Here is a 23,063-nt window from a genome sequence, read left to right on the forward strand (position 1 = left end):
CCCTTTCCCCTCTGGGGTCCCTCACGGTTGGATCAAACTCAGGAATCACTCCCCTTCCTTCTCCATAGCTGAGGCATTCAGACCTTCACGGTCTGTGAGTCACCTGTGGCCTGCTCCTTTCATTCTGTGAACAGTGTCCTTTGTCCTCCCACGTCTGTCCTCAGACTCCCTTCACTACCAGTGTCCCACTGTTTTTCAGTTCAGTCTGTGCACCACCAGGGGCCTGAGCCACTCCACTGCCTATCACGTCTTCTCCCAACTTCAAGGCCTTGCATACACTGACTCTACTGAATTCTCTCTCCCCTTTTCTTAAAAATCACATTCATCACATTCTTCATTTGGGCATTTTCCTTACCACCCAATACACACGCTCTGCTTACCTGTTCCTGTACTAGGGAGCAGTACACCTGGAAGGTGCTTCCAGAGCTGTCCAGGTGGAAATATCTTGCCATTTCCACCAAACTTCCTTGACCTCTCCCAATTTTACACCCATCTCTCTCTCTTTGTAGCTGTTTATACTGCTTAGGCTTTTTTCATAGTATCTAGTACCTTTCTGAGTATACAACAGGCAAATCTTTTCTGCATGAGTAATTGTGACAAGGTATTTCTAACTTGTAAAAGCTCAGCCCCTATTTTGGAGGACAAAATCTGGGCTGGAATGCAGGCCATTCTCGCTGTGTGACTTCAGACACTATGGTGAGGTGAGGAGAGCTTTGATAACAAAGGAATCACTGCCCACAAGTAAGTCAGCACATCTGGACTTTAGTAACTTGGGGTCCTCATTAAAACCACTGTACAATCCACTTTACAAAGTGCATCAACCCTGCCCGTACTTGATTGGTGCAGGCAGGATGGTCTGGTAGCTGTAGTGCTGCTGCTGCTGGCTCAGGATCTGCAGCTGTAGGAACAGCTGCTGCTGCTGGAGCAGGCGGGCGTAGTTGGAGTCCATCTGTGGCTCGTTCTTCTCACCTTTCTGATCGGGTGGAATGTACTGGTGGTACTTTAACTTCTTTACCCGTGGTTTGGGATCTTTGCACTTTTTGCTACGGTGTTTGTCATTTGGATTCTTGGGATGGCTTTGCTATTTGAGGAAAAAAAATATTTTTAAGACATGGCATCCCATAAAACTGATTCTACTGTGAGTCTTAATAATTAAAAAGCAGTGTACCTTTACAACCTAGTGTATTAAATGCATTTCAAGAGCCATGAAAACATCACTGTCACCAGATGGCCTTATTTCCTAAACACTGAGGAAGTGACATGTCCCCAGTGTCCACCTATTCCTGATACCCTAGGCAGCTTTCTTCCCTGTGGCTGAGAACCTGCAGTGGGTGCTGCTGCCTTGGGCCAGCACCTCTGCTCTTTGACTGAGGCCATGTTCCCTTGCCCACACACAGCGATCACCCCAGCAATGCTGGCCTCCTCCTGGTTCTCCCCGTGGGTTTGCACACTTTCTCAACCCCACATTCTCCTTCTGTAGGCTCCTTTCCAGCACAGGTTCTCAAGAAAAGGCTACGGCACTCTCCAGTTCTCCCTTTTAATCTCTCCTACACCCAACCCAAGTTTTTTGCCTGTAGTACTCAACAGAAACTGTTCCTTGGCAAGGTCACTGTGACTGGCTTTGCTAACCTCAGGTTGGTTGGCAGCACTCATTGTGACGGGCCCACAGCAGTATCTGACACGTTCACGTCCTCCTTCCTTGATGTTTCCCTTGGTTTTGTCCCTGTGTCACTTCCTCACTGCTTTTCCTCGGGCTCCTTTGCCTGTCCTGTCCTTCCCACGTCCCCCTGCTTTGGGGATTCTCAACAGCGCTCCACTGACATTCCGAACCAGGTAATCCCAGCTGTGGGGACTGTTCTGGCATGCCCAAGTTCTTACACCACCTCTTCCCCTACACTGAGCCTAAGCAGTTTTTCTGGGCTCCTGTGGCTTCTGGGACACGAATACCGTGTTGGTTTCTGCGTTTGTTTTTGTCCTTAGTCCCTTGAGGTGTCTGCTAAGCACCTCGAACTCGGGTGTGTCCCCTCCCTTCACAGGAATGGCGACTCTAACTTCCCCACTGCTTAGACAAATGGTGACTGGTCCAGGACCCCTCTTCCCCACAGGGAACAGACAATATGTCAGCAAACCCTGCCAGTTCAGCCTTCAAATTCCACCCAGAAGCCAGCTGCTTCTGACTTCCCTGACGAGCACCACTGCTTCCTGACATGGACGACATCTTCACCTGGTCTCTCCTTCTACTGTCGTCCCTCCGCTGCGTGTGATGCTGCAGCTCTCACCTTTCCAGTGGCTTCTCCTGTCAGTCACAGACTCAACACTTCTGTTCTTCGACAGCTCCCTGGCTTGTTGTTTTGCTTTTTATCCTGGGCTGTCCCTGGCCAAGCCTTACTGGCTTCCTTGTTCAGAGATGTCAAGTTTTATTTCTCGGGCTTTTGGCTTATACCTTCACCTCTGCCAGAGCTCCACCCAAAGGTCACCAGACTGCATGTCTACGCTATTTAAAACAGAAGCACCCCCACTGCCCCAGCACCCTCTATCCTTGTGTTAGTCTTTGTTCGCACTATTGTCCAATCCAAGGGTGGGCTGCTATGGTTTGTTCGTTGCTTCATCTGCTAGTACCCAGAACGGTGGCAGACACTGTGAAGGTACCAAACAGTGTGTGTTGAGTGGAGTAATGATGACTGTACAGGCTAAGCAAACATCCTTAATGACCAGGCACTTGAAGTACTTCTCACTGTCAGAAGACATTCTTGCCTGCTTAAGCACATCCTGTAACCTTGTGATATTAATTTACTAAGCAGCTTATTTTTGTTATAATTTTACTTTTAGTCTTTTCAAACTGATCATAAAAATGACAAGGTCTGGGATGATTTGTACTCAAAATGGGGGTCAAGTATAATTATTACAATGACCCAACCACAACCTGGAAGGTACCTGGGGTCTGGGGGATTCATAAACACAATGGCCTGTGGACTGCAGGCTACGTCTGCTATCACCTAAGGGCAGCATGTGTGTTCTTTCAGGGAGGGTAGGTGACAGTCTCCCTTACAGCAGAGCCAAAAGGACCATGGTCCATTTCCTCATATGCACCTGTCCTTCCTCTCTTGCACTGTCTTCGGATTCTCTACTAAGTGCTGAAATTCACATTCTCCAAAAGCACTCTTCCTCTAGAACCAAAGCCCACCTTAAAGACACAAGTGAAAACATGATCAGAGAGGGAAGCAGAGAGATAATTTTCAGTATTCGTAGATAAGATGGGCTGGTATTCAGATCTCTCTGCCACCGGTGGCGCATGTGTAGAGATGCTGCAAGAGGCAGCAGGGGTTGATTTTTTTTACTGGTATGGTTGCCACTCGTCACTCTCCAAAGGTGGTAAAATATGCTGACGTATGTCTTAAAGCTACAAACACTTGGGCCTGCTGACGGAGAGCCTCTTTCAGGAAGTAGGTAGATGGGAGGGAGAAATGTGTGCCATGCTAGTCTGAAAGCTACTCTCTTGCCTCTGGGTGAGTAAGCTGCAAAGGCAGGAAGAAGGTTGGACCCAGCACAGGAGATGGCCTTTTCCTGGTCTTGTCACTTCTCACGCCTCTGGACCCCAGGGCGAGGTCAGCCAACTCTCTAATGTCTTTTCCAGTCCCAAAGGTTTGAGGTGTGCATTTGCTGGTTTTGGTACAAGCTACCTCTGAAATGATTAGACTGTTCCTCAGTTTACTCTCCCCATCTATTTCATTAAGAAGTTCTAAATATAATTTTAAGAACTTCAAAAAGGTACTGTCAAGTTTTTTTCTTTCTTAGAATTTATTCTAACTGAATTACTTTGACCAAGTAAATGTAGGGAACAGAACCACAAATCTGAAGCTTATCTGAGAACAAACCAAGCTTCATCTGGCCAAATCTGTTAGATGAAAAAATATATTTGCTTCTCTAAAACCTTTAATCTGTCATGTAATATATCTGAAATACCACTGAGATTGACCTTGTACATGAAGTCCCAAACCATGTTTCCTTAAAGACATCTGTTTGTGAGGCCTGTGAGTCTCAAGTGCTGTGCTCAAGCAACTCCATTTTACTGTGCCCCTCATTTCATCTCAGTGGCTTGAGTGGCAGCAGAACTAGGAACTGCTGATAAGGGGATTCCTAACGCCTTGCCACACTGCCCTAGCAGTTTTATCCAGGCCAAATTCTGTGCCATTTTTCTGTGACTACAGGATGACAGGTCATGTGTTAACTGTGGCAGTTTCCAATGAAGGCCCCAGTCTAGTTAGTTTTTCATGATTTAGTTTTCAAGGCAGGCTGGGAAACTCAGATGGTGGCTCCATCTTCTGTCCCCAGCTGCAGACAGGGTTGCAGTAAAACTGTGCAATGCTGTGCACCAGAGTACCCACCTTTACCAGTGCTGGGCTAGGCTTTGCTGAGGACACAGTGTTCGTGGGGAGGACAGGAGCTGTGGACCTTGTGGGAGGCTGGTCCACGGCTGGAGGAGTTTTCAAGAATTCAGGAACTGCTGGGGACACTGAAGTAAACTGGTGGAAAAAGCAGAAAAGGAACAAATCTGTGAAATCAGTGACCATAAAAATAGAAAAGTCAGAATTACAAGGGAATGACCTCATTTTTTTGTTAAAGTTCACCAGAAAGAAACAGAAATGTAGTATTGTGTCTGATAACCAGATGATGGAACAAGATGCTTTACCTCACTGGAGCCAGTTATTCAGTCTCTGCTCCTGTAACACTGAGTGGCTGAAGCTAAATAAGGTTAGAGTGACTAAACTCTAGTATTTCTCAGAAATAAAGTTAGAGTCACCCTTTTTTGGCAGGAAAAAGAGTTCAAGATGGTAAAAATGATCAAAATGATACACGGTGTTCATGAAGGTTTTCTTGCTAGATAAACCATTAACACTGGCCATTCCAGAGTGGTATTTTTGTCTTTGTTTCAGAGCCCAAAGGATCCACACCCGTCCCCACGCTGGGCAGCACCTCTTCACAGAGGCCCACTCCACCTGTGAGTCCTTAGGTTGCTCTCCAACTCCTGCCTGCAAGCCTGACTAGCACTCACGGACCACCTCTCCCGAGTCTTCCAACAAGACAAGAGTCGCGCAAATCTTCTTGCAAGGCTGACTTATTTTGCTGATAATGCCATCTCGAAATGAGAAGCTGCTTTGTTTCCTAGGTCCAAGCAACAGCTATTGAATCTCGATCTGCAGCCATAGATCAACACTGGAAGCCACAGAAGGAAACTATAGGCTCTATTAATCCTTACTAGCAATCTACTTTAACTAGATTACCTTACAATAAGTCAGCTGAATGTTGAAAGTTGATTATTACTTGGACTTACTTATTACCAGTTTCAAGGAAAAATGTCATTTTTTCACTTCCCTGAACAACTCTCAAATTCATTATACCAACAGTCAAAATCACACTCTTGTTGAAGTATATGGGTTTTAAAATAGTAAACTATATTTTCCCTTAAAAATAAATGACCTGGGAGCTGGGGTTGTAACTCAGGGGTAAGAGCACTTGCCTCACATGTGTGAGGCACTAGGTTTGATCCTCAGCACCACATAAAATAAACAAAGTGATTGTGTTTATCTACAACTAAAAATATTTTTAAAAAATTACCTGAAAACTATTGCATTATTAGCAGCAAGAAATATGAAGCTTGGTGCATACAGTAACTCAACAAATATTTAATGAATGGACATTCCTTTTGCTTTACTCATCTAGGTTACATTCTCCAGCCCAGCTGAGACCATGTGTGTCAGGGCCATTAATAGCGCATGCTCATGTCTGTTTTCTCCTTGAGGTATCTGCTACTGACTTCAGCTTTTAAGTTGTTGACAATATGAATGACTGTACTTTGTAAAGGTGGCTGTATTCGATTTCATTTCAGAAGGGAAAGGACTCATCTAAGAGACTTCATCCTCATGTTCCAGCAGACTCCTGCCCCTAAACAACCTTGAGATGTCCAGTTCTTCAACTAACCTTTGAACAACCAAATTCATACATCAGGTAAAAGGTGATGTCTTGCTGACCATGTTAGAGGATCTTGTTTTTGTTGTTTTCCTATCACCGTGCATAATTTTTGGAAATGAGTATACTTATCTCTGGGTCAGTTTTCCTAGAGGGGAAAAACCATTCCTTGACTTTTATAAAATTGGTACATGAAGTAGAACCAGGTGTTTGAATTTTAAACTACACATATCTCTATATATTCCCTTGCAGATAAATTCTATCCTAAGCTCTTTCACCAGCCCTGCTGACTGGATAGTAATGATGAATTTGAGAGTGAGCAGTAAGTGTTAATAATCTGAAAAATTCAGATTATTATTCAGAAGTGTGGGTGTGGTTTCAATTGTATGGTTATCTTCTAGGCCATGTCTGAGTAAATTTAGCCTTGATTACTGATATTCTCATCTTATTTTGGTATTTTGGTGTACTGCAGCTACCCAGAACATCACAGAGCCTAGAAACACAAGATTAGCTAGACTGAAATGGTGATTATCAACTTTACCTAATTTGAAGATAAATTAGTTGAGAGAAATATCTAAACTCCTCTGTATATTATTAGCCTTTTTGGTGTGCCCTAGAAAGGATGAAAACCACAACAGAACAACACACTCCCACCCCAGAAATCCCACTTGGATCACACCTAGGTGGTAGGCTCCTACTGGCAAAAGTAACTAAAAGCATCTAAATACTTGATAATTCTGAAATGACAAAAAGGATTAAAAGAGTATCTAGGTCCTTTGTAAATGGTACTTACTTTGTTCCACAGTAAATTGAACAGTGAGTTAAAGCCTTAACAAGAGTACCAGATGAATATGTGTACAGTGCCATTAAGATCTGACTTCACCTTATGTAGTACAAACACTATTTCCCTAAAGAAACAAAAAAGCTGCCAACCTGTCTTGTTGGATCTGATCACTGTTCCTACCACAGGTTGTAGGTCTCATCATCTTTAATTTCCATCATCACACCATAAAAGAACATGTCTGAAAAATGTTTAATGATGAATGTTTATGCTTTAAGACTCATAAGAGGCCCCTTTCAACCTTAAAGGCTGACTTTTACTAGAAATCACTTCTAAGGAAGTTCTGCTGCCATAGAGAAAGGAACACGTGTAGGTAAGTTGATCACAGTTCTGTGAGGCTGCAGGGTTGGCACTGGCTCCTGCACACCTCAGCAGCTTTCCAAGGTCTCATCGTTCCCTAGGGGGTCTTTTTAATTAGAATTCATGTAGTCTTGAGGAATGAAAGTAGATATTTAAAAACAAAGTTCTTTTATATTGTAGCTTTTAAATGTACAATGTGTTTTAGGATGCAGGAGAGTGCTTAAGATGGTAAATATGCAAATAAATTAAAAATGCAATTATTTAAACATTGCTTCCATATTCAAATCCCTGAACAAATAAAGTTGAACAAGTTGAACACAAACCAAAAAGTTTTGTGATTTTAATGAATATTTTCTAGGAAATTCTACCTTTCTTGAAATGTATCAATTAGCACTTATTTGTTTCTGTATAAGTTTAAAGCATTTAATTTTTAGAACAACTAAGTGAACGTTAAAAGTGAACTTATTGGGCTGGGGTTGTGGCTCAGAGGTAGAGTGCCTGCCTAGCACATGTGAGGCACTGGGTTCAGTCCTCACTTCACATAAAAATAAAGGTAAGAGAAATGTTTAAAACAAAAAGTGAATTATTTGTGGGAAGCCATCCTTATCCAGCAAAACCAGATGTGGTTGAGCCATGGGACACAGAGGCCTGACTCCCAGGAACTGGCAGTCAAGGGGGACTGTTCCAGATCACTGAGAGTAGGTGGCCCTGTGTGGGCGTGGTTCACCGTCTGGTTATGTGATAGTTTTCTGGAGCAAATGGCTCTCCAACTCCACCCCATCCTGCTTATCACAGAAGAAGCCCCTCCCAGTCTTGGCCCCCTTACCTGTGTGACTACAACAAAGGAGTGGTGGGCTACTCCATCTTGTTAGAGGCCAGATCTAGTATGGCCTGATCTGTCATGTCCCCTCTCATTTGGAAAGGAGAATTGGCTCTTGTATGTTTATTGATTAGATAAGTTTATGGGTAATTGATTTACTGCCAGCACCCTGTCCTCTGGTAGTTAACCCTTCCCTTATCCATGCAGGATGTGGCTGAAACCCCAACGTGTATTGGCATAACATCTAGCAGACATTTGGTTAGTACCTGACCACCTGATTAGTAATTAGGATTTGCATACATGACTGCTTTAAAAAGCATAATTTTGGGCTGGGCATATAGCTCAGTTGGCAGAGTGATTGCCTTGCATGCACAAAGCCCTGGGTTCAATCCCTACCACGACCAAAAAAAAAAAAAAAAAAAAGGCATAATTTTTATTGTAAGATACACCATAAAATTTACCATTTGATCATTTTGAGTGCACAACATTAGGTACATTTACATTCTTCAGCAACCATCATCTCCAGACTTTCAAGTTCTCAAACCCAAAACCCATGAACAACAGCTGCCAGACCCCTATTCCTCCAGTCTCTAAGGATCTCATAAGCAAAATCATAGACTATTTGTTACTTTTTAATTGACTTGTTTCACATAGTAAAAAGTTTAAGATTCATCCATGAAGGAATCTTCTTCCTTTTTAAAGCTGAATATTCAATTGTGGGTTTGTAGACCATTTTTTTACCCATACATTCATCAGTGGAGTTAGGTGGCTTTCACCTTTTGGCTCTCATAGATGCTGCTGCTAAGAATGTGGGTGTACAAATGTAATTTGTTTTCAACTTAAAAAAATTTTTTTTTTATTGTAAACAAATGGGATACATCTTGTTTCTGTTTGTACATGAAGTAGAGGCATACCATTTGTATAATCATACATTTACCTAGGGTAATAGTGTTTGATTCATTCTATTTTTTTCTCCCCTCCCACCCTTGTTATCCCTCTATAGAGTCCCTCCTTCCTCCATTCTTGCCCCCTTCCCACCCGCTATATGTGTCATCTGCTTATCAGTGAGATCATTCGTCCTTTGGTTTATTGAGATTGGCTTATCTCACTTAGCATGATATTTTCCAACTGCATCCATTTGCCTGCAAATGCCATAATTTTATTATTCTTTATGGCTGAGTAATATTCCATGGTGTATATATATACCACAGTTTCTTTAACCATTCATCAATTGAGGGGCATCTAGGTTGGTTCCACAATCTGACTATTGTGAATTGAGCAGCTATGAACATTGTTGTGGCTGTATCTCTGTAATATGCTGATTTTAAGTCCTTTGGGTATAGGCCGAGGAGTGGGATGGCTGGGTCAAATGGTGGTTCCATTCCAAGTTTTCTAAGGAATCTCCACACTGCTTTCCAGAGTGGCTGCACTAATTTGCAGCCCCACCAGCAATGTATGAGTGTACCTTTTTCCCCACATCCTCTCCAATACCTATTGTTGCTTGTATTCTTGATAATTGCCATTCTAATTGGGGTGAGATGGAATCTTAGTGTAGTTTTGATTTGCATTTCTCTTATTACTAAAGATGTTGAACATTTTTTCATATGTTTGATTACTTGTAGATCTTCTTCTGTGAAGTGTCTGTTCATATCCTCAATTTGTTGATTGAGTTATCTGTATTCTTGGTGTAGAGTTGAGTTTTTTATAGATTCTGGAAATTAGTGCTCTATCTGAAGTATGAGTGGCAAAGATTTTCTCCCACTCTGTAGGCTCTCTCTTCGCATTGCTGATAGTTTCCTTTGCTGAGAGAAAGCTATTTAGTTTGAATCTATTCCAGTTACTGATTCTTGCTTTTATTTCTTGTGCTATGGGAGTCCTGTTAAGGAAGTCTGATCCTAAGCCAACAAGTTGAAGATTTGGACCTACTTTTTCTTTGATAAGATGCAGGGTGGTTTCTGGTCTGATTTCAAGGCCCTTGATCCATTGTGAGTTGATTTTTGTGTAGGGTGAGAGATAGGGGTTTAGTTTCATTCTGTTGCTAAGGATTTCCAGTTTTCCCAGCACCATTTGTTGAAGAGGCTATCTTTTCTCCATTGCATATTTTTGGCACCTTTGTCTAGTATGAGAAAATTGTATTTATTTGGGTTTGTGTCTGTGTCCTCTATTCTGTACCATTGATCTACCTGTCTATTTTGGTGCCAGTACCATGCCGTTTTTATTACTATTGCTTTGTAGTATAGTTGAAGTTCTGGTATTGCAATACCCCCTGCTTCACTCTTCCTGCTAAGGATTGCTTTAGCTATTCTGGGTTTCTTATTCTTCCAGATGAATTTCATGATTGCTTGCTCTATTTCTTAAGGTACATCCTTGGGATTTTAATTGGAATTGCATTGAATCTGTATAGCACTTTTGGTAGTATGGCCATTTTGACAATATTAGTTCTGCCTATCCAAGAACATGGGAGATCTTTCCATCTTCTAAGGTTTTCTTTAATTTCTTTCTTTAGTGTTCTGTAGTTCTCATTATAGAGGTCTTTCACCTCTTTTTTTAGATTGATTCCCCAGTATTTTATTTTATTTTTTTTTGAAGCTATTGTGAATGGGGTAGTTTTCCTAACTTCTTTCTGAAGATTCATTACTTATGTATAAAAATGCATTGGATTTATGAGCATTAATCTTATATCCCGCTACTTTACTGAATTCACTTATGAGATCTAAAAGTTTTCTGGTGGAATTTTCTGGTTCTTCTAAATATATAATCATGTCATCAGCAAATAGGAATAGTTTGAGTTCTTCTTTTCCTATTTGTATCCCTTTAGTTTCCTTGGTCTGTCTAATTGCTCGGCTAGAGTTTCAAGGACACTGTTGAATAGAAGTGGTGAAAGAGGGCATCCCTGCCTTGTTCCAGTTTTTAGGGGGAATGCTTTGTTTTTCACCATTTAGAATGATATTGGCCATGGGTTTAGCATAGATGGCCTTTACAATGTTAAGGAATGTTCCCACTATCCCTATTTTTTCTAGTGTTTTAAGCATGAAGGGATGCTGTATTTTATCAAATGCTTTTTCTGCATCTATCGAAATAATCATGTGATTCTTAACTTTAAGTCTATTGATATGGTGAATGACATTTATTGATTTCCTGATGTTGAACCAACCTTGCATCCCTGGGATAAAACCCACCTGATCATGGTGCACTATCTTTTTAATATATTTTTGTATGCGATTTGCTAAGATTTTGTTGAATTTTTGCATCAATGTTCATTAAGGATATTGGTCTGAAATTTTCTTTCCTCGATGTGTCTCTGTCTGGTTTAGGTATCAGGGTGATATTGGCTTCATAGAATGAGTTTGGGAGGGTTCCTTCCTCTTCTATTTCATGAAATACTTTGAGAAGTACTGGAATGAGCTCTTCTTTAAAGGTTTGGTAGAACTCAGCTGAGAACCCATCTGGTCCCGTACTTTTCTTTGTTGGTACACTTTTGATGACTTCTTCTATTTCATTACTTGAAATTGATCTATTTAAATCGTGTATGTCCTCCTCGTTCAGTTTAGGTAATTCATGTCTCTAGAAACCTGTTGATGTCTTCGAGATTTTCTATTTTGTTGCAGTATACATTTTCAAAATAGCCTCTAATTATGTTTTGTATTTCAATCATGTCTCTTGTGATATTTCCTTGTTCATTCCGAATTTTAGTAATTTGGGTTTTCTCTCCTTTTTGTTAGTGTGGCTAAGGATTTATCAATTTTGTTTATTTTTTCAAAGAACCAACTATTTTGTCAATTTTTTCGATTGTTTCTTTTGTTTCAATTTCATTGAGTTCAGCTCTTATTTTAACTATTTCCTGTCTTCTACTACTTTTGGTGTTGCTCTGTTCTTTTTCTAGGGCTTTGAGCTGTAGTGTTAGGTTGTTTACTTGTTGATTTTTTTCTTTTTTCTTGAATGCGTACTATAAAATAAATTTTCCTCTAAGAACTGCTTTCATAGTGTCCCAGAGATTTTGATATGTTGTTTCTTTGTTCTCATTTACCTCTGAGAATTTTTAAATTTCCTTCCTGATATCTTCTGTTATCCATTCATCATACAACAGCGTACTATTTAATCTCCAGGTGTTGGAGTAGTTTGTTTTTTACTCTTTATTTCTAATTTCAATCCATTATAATCTGATAGAATACAGGGTATTATCTCTATCTTCTTGTATTTGCTAACAGTAGCTTTGTGGAATAATATATGTTCTATTTTAGAGAAGGATTCATGTGCTGCTGAGAAGAAAGTGTATTCGCTCTTTGTTGGATGGTACAGTCTATAAATGTCCGTTAAGTCTAAATTATTGTGTTTTTGAGATCTATGGTTTCTTTGTTCAATTTTTGTTTGGAGGATCTGTCCAGTGGTGAGAGAGGTGTGTTAAAATCACCTAGTATTACTGTGTTGTGGTCTATTTGTTTTCTGGCATTGAGAAGGATTTGTTTGATATATATGGACGAGCCATTGTTCGGGGCATAGATATTTGATTGTTATGTCTTGCTGATTTATGCTTCCCTTAAGCAGTATGAAATGTCCTTCTTTATCCCTTCTGACTAACTTTGGCTTGAAGTCCACATTATCTGATATGAGGATGGATACTCCGGCTTTTTTGCTGTGTCCATGTGCATGTTATGTTTTTCCCCATCCTTTCACCTTTAGTCTGTGGGTATCTCTTTCTATAAGATGAGTCTCTTGCAGGCAGCAAATTGTTGGATCATTCTTTTTAATCCAATCTGCCAGTCTATGTCTTTTGATTGATGAGTTCAGGCTATTAACATTCAGGGTTATTATTGAGATATGATTTGTATTCCCGGTCATTTGGCTCATTTTTTTTTTTTTTGACACGACTTGATTTCTCCTTTATTTGGCTGTTCCTTTAGGGTAGTTCCTCTCTTTGCTGATTTACATGGTTGTTTTTCATCTCTTCCTCAAGGAATATTTTGCTGAGAATGTTCTGTAATGGCGGCTTTCTTTTTGTAAATTCTTTTAGCTTTTGTTTATCATGGAAGGATTTTATTTCGTTGTCAAATCTGAAGGTAAGTTTTGCTGGGTATAAGATTCTTGGTTGGCATCCATTTTCTTTCAGAGCTTGAAAAATGTTGTTCCAGGCCCTTCTAGCTTTTAGGGTCTGGATTGAAAAATCTGCTGACATCTGTATTGGTTTCCCCCTGAATGTAATTTGATTCTTTTCTCTTGCAGCCTTTAAAATTCTGTCTTTATTTTGTATGTTAGGTATTTTCATTATAATGTGCCTTTGGTGTGGGTCTATTGTAATTTTGTATATTTGAAGTCTTGTAAGCCTCTTGTACTTGATTTTCCATTTCATTCTTCAGATTTGGGAAATTTTCTGATATTATTTCATTGAATAGATTGTTCATTCCTTTGGTTTGTTTCTCTAAGCCTGCCTCAATCCCGATAATTCTTAAATTTGGCCTTTTCATGATATCCCATAGTTCTTGTAGATTCTGTTCATGATTTCTTACCATCTTCTCTGTTTGGTCAACTTTGTTTTCAAGATTAAATATTTTGTCTTTGATATCTGAGGTTCTGTCTTCCAGGTGTTCTATCCTACTGGTTATGCTTTCTATGGAGTTTTTAATTTGGTTTATTGTTTCCTTCATTTCAAGGATTTATTTTTTTCCCCAATATCTCTTTATCGAAATGATCTTTTGCTTTCTGTATTTGTTCTTTTAACTGTCGATTGGTGTAATCATTCAATGCCTGCATTTGCTCTTTCATCTCCTCATTTGCTTCCCTGATTGAACTCCCTTTCTGACATTTCTTCTGCCATGCTGTCATTGGATTTTATTGCTATACCACCTAGGTTTATTTTCTTCCCTTGTTTTCTCATATTGTTCAGGTATCTACCCCTCTAATAGTGAAACTCTGGGATATTGCAGATTTCCTCTATTGACTAATATTGTCTCTGTAGATTTCCAATTACTCACCTCTTAGCCTTCAGTAGCCTGAAGTCTTGGAGGAACTTGATAATGCGGTGCTCTACTAGGAAGCTGGCCTTCTTGGGGTGGAGGCCTTTAGGTGGGGTATATTCCCCAGTGGCTCTGAGTTGGTCCCGAGTCTCTCAATACCTCCTCTTCTTGGCTCCTGGGTCTTGTGAAGGGTTCTCTAGCCTTCTGTAGGTGTCTCAGGAAGGGAGCTGCCCTTCCAATGATGATGTCCACGCCCTCAGGAGTAATTCAAAATGCCTGCACCAGCCTATAAAGAAGCCTCTGGCTAACTCTGTGATGGTGACAAACCTTGGCATGGTGGTCGGGTGGGGTTGTTCAGTGATGGCGTCTGTCTTTGGCCTGTTGGTTGGGCAGGTTGGCTACCCGCTGCCCAGCTCCGCAAGGCAGGCGGGTTGGGTGACCGCCTGCTACCTCCGTGATGCAAGCGGCCTGACTCGCCCACCAGCTCGCTCCACGACTGTGACCAACCAGTGATGGCACTGACCTAGGTGCAGGGGTCCTGTTTTCAACTTCTTTTGGACATATACCCAGAAGTGGAATTGCTGGATCATACAGTAAATTCTATCTTAAAATTTAAAAGGAGCCAACACCATTTCTATAGCGGCTACACCATTTGATTTTCCCATTAACAAGGTGCAAGAATTCCAATTTCTCATGTGGTACATGAATACATGAAATATTACTCAACCTAAAGAAGAATGAAATTCTGGCATTTGCAGGCAAATGGATGGAACTGGAGAATATCACGCTAAACGAAATAAGCCAATCCCCCAAAACTAAAGGTCGAATGTTTTGAAAAGCCAATGCCGATTCATAGTGGGGGGTGGGTAGGGAAGAATGAAGGAACTCTGGATTATGCAGAGGGGAGTGGTGGGGAGGTGGGTACGGGAAGGATAGTAGAATGAGACATTACTACCCTATATACATGTATGAAAAAAAGGATTTCCTGGTTTTAAGTAGCTATGGTTACTATGATGTATCTCTTGGGGGAAGTTAATGAACAGTACATGAGATTTTCCTATATTTGTACAACTTTGTGTACATCTATAATTTCAAAATAAAAAGTTAAAAAAATTTCCAATTTCTCCAACCTTGCAAAACCTTATTTTCTGCTCTTTTGAGGGTAGCAATGGTAACAGATGTGAGGTGGTATCTTGTAGTTTTCTGATTAGCATTTCTGTAATGATTACATCATACGTTATGTGTTTATTTTTCAATGTTCATATAAACACTGTATTTGTTGGGTGTCTTGTCCATGTTTATTGGACATTTGTATATCTTTGAAAAAAACATCTATTCAAGTCCTTTGCCCATTTTTGAACAGGGTTGGTTATTTCCTGTTTTTTTTTTTTTTTGGGGGGGGGAGGATTCTATATATATACTCATATTAGTCCTTTAGGCTATATGGTTCTGAAATATTTTTTTCCCATTCTTGGGTTGGCTTTTCATGTTGCTGATAATACCCTTTGCACAAAAATTTTTAATTTTGATAAAACCTATCTTTACTTTTGTTGACGTAGTATAAAATTCAAGAAACCACTGTCAAATCCAGTATTATGAAGATTCTCTGTATGTTTTCCTCTGAGATTTTATAGTTTAAGCACTTAAATTTTGAGTTAATTTTTGTGAATGATGCTAGGGTAAATAAAGCATAATTTCATTCCTTTGCCTGTGGATAGCCAGTTTTCCTAGTACCATTTGTTGAAGAGAAAGTCCTTTCCCTATTGGATGGTCTTGGAATCTTTTGTAAAAGATCATTTGACCACGTATGTCAATGTTTCTTAGTTTTCTGCTTTATTCCACTGGTCTGTACATTAGTGTTTATGCCAATACAACATTATTTTGATTACTGTAGCTCTGCAGTGAGTTCTAAAATCAAAAAAGATGAAACTGTCAACATCAAATTTTTTTCAGGGTCCCTTGACTTTTTAAAATTATTTCTGTAAAAAACTATAATTGGGATTTTTATAGGGATTATATTGAATCTATAGATTGCTTTGGATAGTATTAGTATCTTAATATTTAGTGTTTCACAAATATGAAACGTCTTTCTGTGTTTGGTTGACTTTTTTGTAGTGACTTGTTTTGATTCCCTTCTCCTGTTCTACATAAATTCTATAGATATTTTCTTTGCAGTTACCATGGGAATTAGACATTTCCTCCCAACTTCCTGCCCCACCGTACTGGGGTGTTCTATCACTAAGCCACACTCCCAGTCCTTATTATTTTGAGACAGGGTCTTGCTAAGTTGCCCAGGCTGGCCTTGAACTTGTGATCCTTTTGTCTGAGTCTCTGGAGTGGCTGGAATACAGGAGTGTGCTGCCACAGCCTGGCATGACATTCTATCTTAATTCTAACTTTAGTACCATTAAAAAAAAAAAAAAGTGCTACTTTAGGCTGGGGTTGTGGCTCAGTGGTAGAGTGCTTACCTAGCATGTGTGAGGCACAGGGTTTGATCCTCGGCACCACATAAAAAATAGTTATGTCCATCTACAACTAAATATATTTTTAAAGATGCTACTTTATAGTTCCATCCCCTGTGAATTACTGAAATCATAAATTATTATTCACTATTAGATTTATATTTTAAGCATTCTTTTAAAGCCTGCAGGAAAAAGGTTATAAACCAAAATTATAATACTGGTTTTAATATTTGTCCATATATTGTATAATTAGCTGTTATGGTGATAAAGTATCTGAGATAAACACTTAGGAGGAAAAGGTTTACTTCAGTTCACGGTTTCAGAGACTGCAATCCATGGTCATTTGGCACATTATGTCATGTTGAGAGTGCATGGCAGAGGCTTGTTCACCTCATGGCAGGTAGGCAGCTACAGAAAGAGGAGGAGGCCAGAGTCTCAATATCCCCTTCAAGGATACTGACCTAACAGTGGCCTAATTTCCTTTCACTAGGCTGTACCTCCTAAAGGGTCCACCACCACAGACTGAAGACCAAACCTTCAACACACAGGTTTTTGTCCTTAGTCTAGTATCTTTTCATTTAAAATTGAAGGAGACTCTAGCATTTCTTATATGACAGATCTACTGCTAATGACTTCCCTTGTTTTTGTCTGTCTGGACATATTTTAATCTCAACTTCATTTGGAAGAAAATCCCTTGTATATGACAAGTCACTGCTTTTGAGATTCTTTTGACTTTAGACAGTTTGATTATAATGTGTGTTGGTGTAGGTCTCTAAAATCATGCAGAATGTTGGTTATAAACATGGTATTAAAAAAAAAAAAGCAACCATTATCGGTCAAAACGTGGGAGAAAAACAAGTATTAGAATTGGTAGTATTTGCTGGGCATGGTGGCACATCCCTGTAATTCCAGCAACTCAAGAGGCTGAGGCAGGAGGATTGTACGTTCAAGGATAGCCTTGGTAACTTAGTAGATCCTGTCCCAAAATAAAGGACTGGGGATGTAGTTCAGTGGTAAAATATTCCTGGATTCAATTCCCAGTACCTTCCTCAACAAAAAATTAGTATTTATTTTTAGTAATTGTTACCAAAGTCTTGAGGACTTGGTATGAGAAGGACAAATATTCTTTTAAGTAACACATATAATGATTTTGTCACTATAAGTCCTACCTGCATGATACAGATGAAATAAGCCTTTCTTCCTTTTAGTTGGTTTATTTTAGTTTGGCTCAGGATTTGTGATTGCTTGGCTTTATTGCTTTGGGCCTGTGGCTGCACAGTTCATAATGGTGGGGAGGAGAGGACCTAGGGTCTCAAAATTCTTTTCAAGGACATACGTCCAATGACCTAACTTCCATGTTTCAATAGTTCCACAGGCAGATGACCAAGACTTTGCTTTGGGGGACATTTTAGATTCAAACTATAGCAGTGTTGGAAAATAATTTTAAGAAAAATCTCAAACTGTTGGTCTAATGAGAACAGGGTCATTAGTTTGAGCCCTAGGTGAATGAGACAGATGCCCCTTTTGCATGACATTTGCTCTAGGTAATACATGTAAAGCAAGCAGCTTAGTGCCTACCCAACAGTGAGCGCTCAGCATGTTTTATTTCAATTACATTCAATAAACATCATTATAAATAGGTGATCTATTCTGCATAATGCACTGTTAGTGCACTAAATTGTGCACTATTTAGTTGGAGGAAAATTGAATTAAAAATTGAGATGAGATACAATTTCACAGAGGCTGGAAATCAAGTCAAAGTCATAGTGGCAGAGACCTCTTGACCTAAGTTAGACAGTCTGTCTTTGATGTCCTAGTCAGGCCCTTATAAGTACTTGTGATCAAAGTTAATCTAACCTTGATTATTTAATATGTGTACATGGCTTGCTGGAGACCCTGCTTACTTTCCTTCTAGGCTTAAACCTAAGATTTCCACATTTGGCAAAAGGTCATATACCTGAAAGTTACTTGGAACAATTGAAAAAGAGTAGTTTATGAAAGTCTTCTAAGTGTATGTTCCTGAAAATGCACAGAATATCTGAGCAACCAAGTTTCTTTTAGCACTACTAGGGTTTGAAACTTCACATGAATTCCATTAGATAATACATATGGTTAAACATTAGGGTGTTTATAAGAAAATGATTGAAGGACTTAAGAAATTGCTGAGAGAAGAATCTTTGTACTGAAAGGACCCATGTGACCACTTCATATGTAGCTATCGTTCTTAATTTTCTACAGCTTTCCATTGTTCAAAGTTGCTTAAGCATAACATAACTTGAGCTCCAATTTGTGATATGTATTCCATTAATATTTTGATAAATTCTTTTCTAGCTGTAGTTTGATAAGAATGTAAATGACAAGAGACTAATCCAGGGCCAATTTTGGTGTTATCACACAGAAATGCCTATTTCAAAAAAAAAATTTTTTTTTTGTATTGTTGATAAATCATTAGCATTTTAGTTGTGGGAATGCAAGAGAAGTGCTTGAAAAACTGGTTCTTTACCTAAATGTTACAATGTTAATCTTTTTGGTAGAGGCTGTTTTTATATTTGGATACTGTTCTGTGGAACTTAATTCTCTGGCAGCTATCCCTGTGTTCTGAAAAAGAATTAAGGAGACTATGAAAACTTGGAATGGAACCACCATCTGATCCAGTTATCCCACTCCCCGGTTTATACCCAAAGGACTTAGAATACTACAGTGACGCAGCCACATCGATGTTTATAGCAACTAAATTTACAATAGCTCAACTATGGAACCAACCTAGGTGCCCTTCAACAGATGAATGGATAAAGAAAATGTGGTACATATGATGGAATACTACTCATCTTTAAAGGAGAATGAAACTATGGCATTTGCTGGTAAATGAATAGAGTTGGAGAATATCATGCTAAGTGAACTAAGCCAAACCCTGAAAACCAAAGGCCAAATGTTTTCTCTAATATGTGGATGCTAATTCACCATAAGGGGGGATGCTAGGGAAGAATAGAGTTACTTTATATTAGGTAGAGGGGAATGAAGGGAGGGGAAGGGAGGATAGTAGAGTGAAACAGGTATTATTACCTCATGTACATGTATGACTGCATGATTGATGTGATCCTGTAATATGTACAGAGAAATGAGAAATTATACTCCATTTATGATCTATCAAAATATATAAATGTATTCTAGTGTCATATACAACTATGTAGAACAAATTAAGAGTCTCTGCTTATTAAAAAAGAATTGAGACTACACAAAATAATTTGTGTGTTTTGGGGTACTGAACCCAGGGCCTTGTGGGGCTAGGGACTCTACCAACTGCACCATCATCTGCAGTCCCTGTAATCTGGAATAATGCAAGGCATAAAGAAATCTTGAGCCTAATTTTTCTCTTAATTATCTAATTTTTTTTTTTTGGTGGTGGTGCTGGGGATTGAACCAGGGTCTTATGCATGCGAGGCAATCACTCTACCACCAGAGCTATATCCCCAGCCCCTGTACGTATAACTTTTAAAGAACCAAAAAGAAATTCCTTGCATTGGGCTTGAGCTTTACATTAGGACAAGTATTAAAAAAAAGTTGAAAAGGGAATTTGGAAAAATGTTTAAGTCATGATTAATCATCTTGTGCTACACATTTAATCAACATAAGAAAAGCCCTGTCTCAAGTAAACAAGCATAATGAAATCTATGCAAAGCTATAGGAATTATGGCTGGGACCTTTGTTACCCATCTCTGAGTACAGGAGGTCATGTGGAAGTGTGGTATAGGAATGCCCTGCTACTTTTATTGTACTTCACAAGAGGATCAGTCTTCATGCATTGAAATTCAAAACCATTCACACATCAGCCAGTGTGAGGAGTGGGCTGTAGGAACATACTGAGTTTCTACTGTAAAGACTAAAAATTAATTTCAAAGAATACCCAAAAGGCAAGATGTTTATGTTGCTGTTTTATTATTTTGCTTTATAGGAACTATTTTAATAATCAGTGATGAGACTGATCTTTGGGGGATATAATTCTAAAGCAAGAGAAAATAAATCACAGATAATTTCCTAGGATCTGATTCATTAAATGATAAGTACTTGCTGTGTGTTGGATTCGTGTACTTACTGTGAGATTACTGAAATAAGGGAAAATCCTGGGTGTCTAGGAACTTGATGTCTAATAAGAAATAATGTGAAAGTAATTATATTTAGGTACATAAATATTTTACATGAAGTGAAATGTCTGGACAACAGTAAAAGCACAAAAATTACCAAAATTAAATCTATCATTTCTGAACCTTCACTGGCATCATAAAACAGAACAAAGACTATAACCCTATTGCCCACTTACAATCCTGTGTAAGAGTTATCTTTTTCCAAAATTAAGATGGCAGTTACAGGGATACATAAGCTACTGAGTTCTAAAGCAGGTAAGATGGGACTCATCTGGCAAGTGGAGCTACACTGGTGCAATTTCTGATTCTAGGATCTTCTTTGACTTTACATGTTCTAAAGTGGGTCTCTTGCCCTTGGCCTAGGTTAATGGATGTTCTGCATGTAGCAGGTGGAAATGGTGCTGTAGCAACACTAACGGTATGCTAAAGCCCAAAGCCTCTGTTCAGGAATAACCCAAGGCTTAGTGTGTGCCTCACTAGCAGTGAACAATTCATATTTTTCTTTTTTTTTGTACCAGGAATTGAACCCAGGGGTGCTTAACCATTGAGCCACATCCCCAGTCACCCCCCCACCCCCCGCCTTTTTAAAAAACTATATTACAGACAGGGTCTTGCTGGGTTTGAATGTGCGATCTTCCTGCCTCAGCCTCCTGAGTCGCTGGGATTACAGGTATGCACCACCATGCCCAGCTTTTCATATTTATTCTTCAAAAAAACAAAGCCATTTCTGTTTTTCTTGAAATTCTGGAATGTCAGCACTGGGTGTGACTCCCTCTGGTTAAAGCCTGTCACTTATAAATTTGGCTGAAGACCAGGTTGCAAAAGCAAAGTAAAAAAATGCAATGATATAAGCAATATGTAGAAAAGGAGAATGATAATATTGTATGCAGGCAGAACTGTAATAAAGACACCAATAGCAAAATAATAAAACAACAAAATAATAAAAAATTTTGTTACTAAAAGCTAAGCCCATTCTAATAGCCATCTGACATCCTGACCTACTCGAAGAACAGACAACCCAAATAGATGAGAAGAATTTTTGTTTTTATGGTATTTACTTGCATACTTGACATTCTTTTTAGCCCTATTTTTATAGCTCAAACCAGGGTGCAGAAAATATGTGAAAACCCATCAGGGGCTGGTCTCACAAATAGTGGGTTGGTTGCTGACCCTCATCCTTCTTCCAGGCCAGGTTCCAGGAACATTGCGGGCCTACAGTCTCTTTTGCCTGTAAGCTTTGGTAGGAAGGAGGATTTGAACACTATCTCTGATGAGGCCACAGTGCAGAGGCTTCACTCATATGGAAGAAGAACAGAAGCTTCTACAGTATTCTACAAGTACTGTCAGTCTGCACTCATGCTGCATGGTTCAGTTTGGAGTTTTTTGAGCACCTTTCTGCTAACTGTTGAAAACACACACACACACACACTTTCCTCTTAGGAGTGGTAGGCCTCTGAGAGTCAAGGTCCCTCTCTTAATAGGAGGCATAAAGACAATAAATGAATTATATATTTCAGGTCATAGTATGGAAGTGATAAGCTAATGCTGAAAGACACTGTTCTGACAAATAAGATGCTCATGAGTGAGAAGAAATAAAAGAAAATAAGCAATTTTAATCTCCAAAGAATCTCACACCTCTGTGAACGCAGGCTGCCTCTTATACAAGGGTTAAAGCAGATAATTGGTAAATTCCTTTACAACTTAATTCTATGGGGCCAGGCTTAGAATGTGACTACTTCCATTAAGCAGTTCAATAGTTTTGATTTTAAAATTTCAGTAAGGCCCAATACCATAAGGAGAGGTGGAAAACAACTGATGTGCAGTGAAGGAATTCTTATCAAACCAACAAACATGAATACCCATTAGAAAAATAAGAATGCTAATTTCCAATATAATTATCAAAATATTCATTAGATTCCTCTCCAAGCACTAAAATATGATCTGACACAGGTGCTCAAATATTTTCTAAACAAATTAATTCAATCTCATTAACAACAACAATCCAATTAAAACATTCAAATCTCAGAGCCAGGGGTGTAGCTCAGTGATAAAGCACTTGCCTAACATGTGTAAAGACCTGGGTTCGATCCCCAGCATTGCAAAATAACAAACACTAAACGTTCAAATCTCCAAGGTTTAAAGAATGTGATTACCTATTTGTGGTAAAGACAATGACTGTGAAAAACTATTACTTTCCTGGAAGACAGTTAAGTTCATTTCAATATCTGGTAATCTTTTAAAAGAAATAATCAGACAAGTGCCCAGCAATATATGTATAAAAATGTACTTGTAGTGGATTTGTGAGAACAACTTAGTGGTCTTGCTGTATGTATATAAAAGGGTAAAAAACAGGAAACAGCTCTAGAAAACTAATAATAGGGAAGTGATTAAATGAGATGCTCTATCAGTTCAATTAAAAATAATACGTGTGTTGATAAGGAAAGATACTTAAATATTAAGTAGGAAAGCAAGAACTACAATATGATCCAGCAATTAATTTAAAGAGAAATAAAAATATACTTGTCCAGAGCAGCATTATTTAAAATAGCCAAATGTCCATAAATAAAAACAGGTGAATCA

The 23,063-nt window shown here is 39.1% G+C and overlaps 1 protein-coding gene across 7 annotated transcripts in view; it reads right to left on the reverse strand.

The window, feature by feature from the left end:
* Positions 1 to 23,063, reverse strand: part of Mrtfb (myocardin related transcription factor B) — a 184,923-nt gene that overhangs the window by 18,776 nt on the left and 143,084 nt on the right. For all 7 annotated transcript variants that reach the window (XM_047532982.1, XM_047532976.1, XM_047532977.1 and 4 more), the window contains 2 exons: positions 4,386 to 4,523; positions 834 to 1,081 (listed from right to left, as the gene is read on the reverse strand). In XM_047532982.1, coding sequence (XP_047388938.1) covers positions 834 to 1,081; positions 4,386 to 4,523 — 386 coding nt within the window. The remainder of the gene's footprint in view (positions 1 to 833; positions 1,082 to 4,385; positions 4,524 to 23,063) is intronic.

This window comes from Sciurus carolinensis, chromosome 18 (genome assembly GCF_902686445.1).
Source record: "Sciurus carolinensis chromosome 18, mSciCar1.2, whole genome shotgun sequence".
Classification (NCBI taxonomy): Eukaryota; Metazoa; Chordata; class Mammalia; order Rodentia; family Sciuridae; genus Sciurus; species Sciurus carolinensis.